Consider the following 5,759-nt stretch of genomic DNA (forward strand, 5'->3'; position numbering starts at 1 on the left):
AATGGACATAGTACTGCCTCCTTTACAGTAAAAAATAAAGATAAAATAAAGTTGTCTGTGTAATCTACTTGCACAAAGAAAGCGCTAACGCGCTCTTTCCCCTACATTCCCTCTATACAAAAGTGAGGAACATTTACTGTTTATTTGATTTCGATCCCATCTTGTGTTTAATACACCTGGCTTCAAGGCGCAGAGTTGAACCAAGGGAGAGAGGGAGAAGGGAAGAGCCGCAAACTCTTCTAGTCCCTGCGGCCAAGCTGCACTCGGCGTCCGTAATACCTGCTGCCCACCTCCCCCCAACTCCTCCTGGGGCGCAGATTTGCATCCCGCCCGAGGCTGAGCGGAGAGCCCGCCCCCGCGCCCCGCTGATTGGCCGCGCCGGCCCGCTCGTCACGCTCTTTTGTCTCAGTGGGCAGAGGATAAAAGCAGCCGCGGCTGCCGTGGGAACCGTGCTGCCTCGACTCGGCTTCCCCTCACTGGGCGGCCGCGCGGAGCAGCTCCTTTGGGCAGTCCCGGGTCGCTCCGCGGCCAGGAGGCGCCCGTCCCTTCCCCCGACAGGGCCGCGGAGACCGAAGGCGGGGTCACCGCTGTCAACGCTGGAGTGTCCGCTGCCCACCAGCGGAGCACAGGTAAAGAAAGGGGGCACGAGTGCCCCGCGCGGAGAGAGGAGGGGGAAGCCCCACGAGCGCTGGGCGGCTCCCGTTTGGGGAGTCGAGGACTGCGCGGCAGGGGAAGGAGCACTCCCTCGACACCGCTGCGCTGAGGGAGGAGGTGGGGTTCCACTGGAAGCTGCCGAATGGGTAGGATTTGCCTTGATTGGGGGAGGGTATTTTCGGAGGGGGGGAGGACAAGGGGCGCGATGGCGGGGGCTGGGGGAGGATCGCGAGCTGTCTGCCTCGAACCCCCTTTGCATCTCCTCATCTCTTCCTGGGGGAGGAATACGTGAGTGTGCGTGTCCAACTCCTATTCCCTTTCTCCGTGGCAGGCCACCAAAGCCGAATCCGAACTTGAATTCTGTGCTGCTGATTGCAGAGCTGGTAGGGCGATGAATTCCCGGGGGAAATGTAATGGAGTGGGGACTTGCTTTGGCTTGTATTCAGAAGATGGGAGAGGGAATTTTCCACCTGGCTACAGCGGAGGCGGGGAGGAGGGGGAGAGGGGCGAGGAGGGAGGGAGCGAGATGAGGGATGAGGCTGCTTCTGACCCTTCCCTTCCCTGCCCTGCCCTGCCCTCTGCGGCGGCGCAGTCCTGACGCCCTGAGGTCCCGGATCGGCGACCCCCGGTGGGCAGAGATCGGCTGAATCCCAGAAACGAGCCTTCTCAAGGAGGCCATCGGTTGCAGAAGCTGGAAGTGAAATAAAGGCGCGCGCTTGTTCCCGAGTTCCTGTAAGAATCTGAGAAATAACGGGGGGAGGGGGGACTTTAAGAAGGGGGTGTGGTTGAGACCTGAGACCGAGAGATTAATGAGATCTTATTTATTCCCACAAATCTGCGACCGATGTGCTCTATTTTGAGAGCCCAATATCAGCTCCATACACTATTACACTTCGAATTAGAAGCAACAGTTGCCGTCCCACTTGAAAGACTGGCGGGAGGGGATGGATGTGGCTGTAAAAAGCACTCTGCTAACACGGAGACGCTGGCTGGCTCCGTGAGGTCGTAATTGCCAGTCTCCTGGAAGATAATTTTAGGGCAGTGGGCAGATATAAAATGTACTGCAGGATATTCAGGGAGAAAATACAGCTGCAGCCGGTTCCCTTATTAACCCCCCTCTTTTTTGTTTCTTTTTTACAGTTCCTACTGAGATAGGAGAAAGGCAGAGCTCCCCCCCATCCCCACGGCACGCCTGCAGATTAGGCTTTTCTAAAAAGCTTGAGCATCTCGTTACAGTCAGAGACCAGGTCATCGTCCGTCATGGCTAGCATCATTGCACGCGTGGGTAACAGCCGGCGGCAGAACGCGCCCTTGCCGCCTTGGGCCCATTCTATGCTAAGGTCCCTGGAGAGGAGTCTTGGTCCTTTAATGGCCAACATGGCAGAGAGAAACATGAAGTTGTTCTCGGGGAGGGTGGTGCCAGCCCAGGGGGAAGAAACCTTTGAAAACTGGCTGATCCAAGTCAATGGGGTCCTACCAGATTGGAATATGTCTGAGGAGGAAAAGCTTAAGCGCTTGCTGAAAACCCTGAGGGGCCCTGCGCGGGAGGTCATGCGTTTGCTGCAGGCTGCGAACCCCAACCTAAGTGTGGCAGATTTCTTGCACGCCATGAAATTGGTGTTTGGGGAGTCTGAAAGCAGTGTGACCGCTCATGGTAAATTTTTTAACACCCTGCAGGCACAAGGGGAGAAAGCCTCCCTTTATGTGATCCGTTTAGAGGTGCAGCTCCAGAATGCTATTCAGGCAGGGATCATAGCTCAGAAAGATGCAAACCAGACTCGCCTGCACCAGCTCCTTTTAGGGGCTGAGCTGAGTGGGGACCTGCGCTTTAGGCTGAAGAATCTTCTCAGAATGTATGCAAATGAGCAGGAGCGTCTCCCCAATTTCCTGGAGTTAATCAGAATGATTAGGGAGGAAGAGGATTGGGATGACACTTTTATTAAAAGGAAGCGGGCCAAGAGATCTGAGTCCATGGTGGAGAGGGCAACTAGCCCAGTGGCATTTCAGGGATCCCCACCCACAGTGATGGGTAATGCCGACTGCAACGTGATAGAGATAGATGATACCCTCGATGACTCAGATGAGGATGTGATCCTGGTGGAGTCTCCGGACCCTCCATTGCTTTCATTCTCGGGTTCTCCTCCCCCCAGACGCAGGGCCAGACCTGGGGATCAAGTGCTAGTCATTGATTCCCCCAGCTATTCCCGGGATGAATCGCCTTCCACCAGCGGGGGTTCTGGGCATAAGAATGACGGTCCCGGGGATTTGCGTAGAACCAGGAAGCGAAAATACACAATCCGCTGCTCATATTGCGGAGAGGAGGGCCACTCAAAGGAAACCTGTGACAATGAGAGCAACAGGGCCCAGGTGTTTGAGAATCTGATCATCACCCTGCAGGAGCTGACACATACTGAGGAGGAGGGGCCAAGAGAGGCCCCTGGTGAACCCAATGACCCTTCTGAGCCACAGTGAGGTGCTAGCCCCCAGCTTTAAATCAACCCTAATTTATATTCAGAGTCCAGCAATGGGGGAAATGGGGGGGGTGCTTCTAATTGCATGAATTAATCCACAAAGCGACTTTCTCTAGGGATGGAGGAGAAAGGGTCTTGAATAGCAGCACAGTGGAAGGAGATGGCCTGACCTCCGTCCTTGCTTCCAATCCCCTGCTGCCTAAGGGTCTACTTTCTGTGTGTGCCCCTTTCCTTGATGGTTTTATTCCCTTTGTGAAAGTGGTATAATTCATTGTTAAATATTAAAACAAGAAATAAAAGTATAAAAAGTACAAATTACCCCAAACCTCCCAACCTTTATATAACCACTGTCAACCCTTTGATGAATGTCCTTCTAGATATTTCCCTATACCTGTGTGCCCAGATAGATGATATATGTAGAGATAAAAGTGATCAAATATAAGTGCTGTTCTAAAGTCTGTATTTTTTCACCAAACAATATACGTTGTGGGCTTCTTTCTATGTCAATAAATATATATCAGCATCTATCCTAATGTCTCTGTGGTATAATTTAGGAAGATGTAAAGGAAGAAGGAATAAGAAAAATATATTAAAAAGCTATAAAGTGTGGAGGTTTTATCAACCTCATTTTGCAGATGAGGAAAAGTAAGAGGAAATGGGCTGAAACAGTCCCCAAAGGTAAATGGACAGAGCCTCTTACCACAACTGACCTGTCCCTTAGGTTATAGAGCTAAACTATGGCAGCCACTAGTTGACAACGCACTAATGCTTTCTTCTCTAATGTATCCAGAAGATTCTGACAGCGGGTGAGTCCAGTGCTGATGTAATAGCCCAACATGGGGGATCCCGGGGCTGCATTCCTGATCACTTCGGGGAGGGGCAGCTCTCCTTCCTCTGGGTGGATTTCTTAGGTCGCTGCTGCCGCTGCTTCACAGCATCCTGGTCACAACTGGGAATCTCTCCTGTAGGCTGACATGGCCGCCTTCCCACTCCCCAGTTAAGGAAAGAGAGCTACTTATGGGAGCCCGACACCAGGAGGCTCAGCCCCTAAGCCTTGAAGCTACATGTTAGAGGACACGGGCAGCCCAAGGACTTCAGGCCAATCCCACCCCAAGAATTAAGAATAGCTGGGGAGAAATGAAAGGCAATATAGTTGCCAGGACACGTGAAGGAACATGGGGATCAGAAAGCCAGGAAGCCCTCCACACTATTTTCTCGGAGCAGCGGGCATTCATGGCCCTGGGGAGGCACTTTCGCAGAAACCTGCCTGGTCCCCTCTCCTGATCTCATCTTGGAGGGTAGTAAAAGAGGACATGTTTGACCTTAGATCCCGAGGGTCCCTATGTTTCTTGTAGTTGCATAAGTCCCTATCTCTGTGAGCCGGACAGGGCCAGGGTGGGGGTGGTGTGGGAATGGTTGCATTTAAGGCAGCGGGTGGAATGCGCAGACCTGAGGACCTGAAGGACCTGTCGTGCAGGAAATGGGTGGTCCACAGCACTGAGAGGACAGTGCATGCAGAATGGGAGGTGGTGTGTCAGGGGCCAAGCATAGAGTAAGAGGAGAGCGGGTGAGGGCACGATGACCAGGGAGACTCACAGGGAGATTGACAGGAACAGGACGCCTGCTAGGAATCGCAGATCCCAGGGTTTCATACAGAAGTCTGGGCTGTGTGGTACTAGGAACGGCACAGGTTGAGGGGCCCAGGGAGAGACAGTGGGGTCCTAATTACATTAGCGGTTGATAACAACTCAGTCGGGACAAAGGGGTGCAGGCTGAGAGGGAAGAAGGGGAAGAAGCCAGTGTAGCCTTCCCTGGAATGCCAAGCCCAGAGCCTACCTTGAAAGTGCTTCTCTTTCTAGAAACAGCCCTTCAGCTCCTCCCTGGCTTCTTGCTCCTGCTTCACCCATGACCCACAATCTGACCTTACGATTCTCCCTCTCCCCAAACCCCTGTCCCCAGCCACACTCTCTCCCCACAGAGGAGGGGGTGGTGAAGGCTCAGCCTCCTGTGCTCTCCCATCACCCCTCTCCCATCCCCAGCATCCCAGGTTTGCCTTAAGCCTCAGCCTCCTTAACCCTCCCGGCCAGAGGAGACTGGGAAGGCCACTCTGACTCCGACCCTTTAGCTGAGAACTGGCCAGGAGCGCAGACTCCAGAAGCCCTCTCCTTGCATCCATCCGTGGTAGCTCTGGGACCCTGGTAGCCACCTGCATCTCTCCAGAGCCAAAAGAAACCCCTCCCCCACCTCTAGGCAAGAGGCAGCTCCATTCATGCCCCCAAAGCCACAGGGGCCTGCAACACTTCCCAGCCCACAGAGATTTTAACCCTTAATTCCTCTCTACTTTCCTCATCTAGTCCATATTAGAATATCATTCCACTTTCTGCTCATCTTTTCTCAATGTTACTCTAGAAACACTTGTTGAATATATGCCCAAAGACACAGTTTCTGCTGCCATAATTTCTTGCTGGCACCAGGTGGAAGAGAAAGATGAAACAATACAGAAGTAAATTCTGCCCATCTCACTACCCTCCCTGTCACTGGTGTTAGCTTGGAGGTTCAGTACAGACTACTGCTTTGAAAATTTCTTGTTATTCACCCCTTTTTTCTTCCCTCCACCATCCTCCTCTCTGCTAT

General features: G+C 53.0%; 1 protein-coding gene across 3 annotated transcripts; it reads left to right on the forward strand.

Moving 5' to 3' along the window:
• Positions 1–423: 423 nt before the first annotated feature.
• ZCCHC12 (zinc finger CCHC-type containing 12) lies at positions 424–3,643 on the forward strand. 3 transcript variants are annotated; one of them, XM_032475276.1, is made up of 4 exons: positions 424–629; positions 986–1,037; positions 1,247–1,386; positions 1,795–3,643. In XM_032475276.1, the coding sequence occupies exon 4, from the start codon at positions 1,915–1,917 to the stop codon at positions 3,124–3,126; it is 1,212 nt and encodes a 403-aa protein (XP_032331167.1). In that variant the 5' UTR covers positions 424–629; positions 986–1,037; positions 1,247–1,386; positions 1,795–1,914; the 3' UTR covers positions 3,127–3,643. The 3 variants fall into 3 exon arrangements, with proteins under 3 accessions (XP_032331167.1, XP_032331169.1, XP_032331168.1); XM_032475278.1 differs by lacking the exon at positions 424–629 and adding an exon at positions 651–800; XM_032475277.1 differs by lacking the exon at positions 424–629 and having other exon boundaries at positions 885–1,037.
• The last annotated feature ends 2,116 nt before the right edge of the window (positions 3,644–5,759 follow it).

Source organism: Camelus ferus, chromosome X, assembly GCF_009834535.1.
Source record: "Camelus ferus isolate YT-003-E chromosome X, BCGSAC_Cfer_1.0, whole genome shotgun sequence".
NCBI lineage: Eukaryota > Metazoa > Chordata > Mammalia > Artiodactyla > Camelidae > Camelus > Camelus ferus.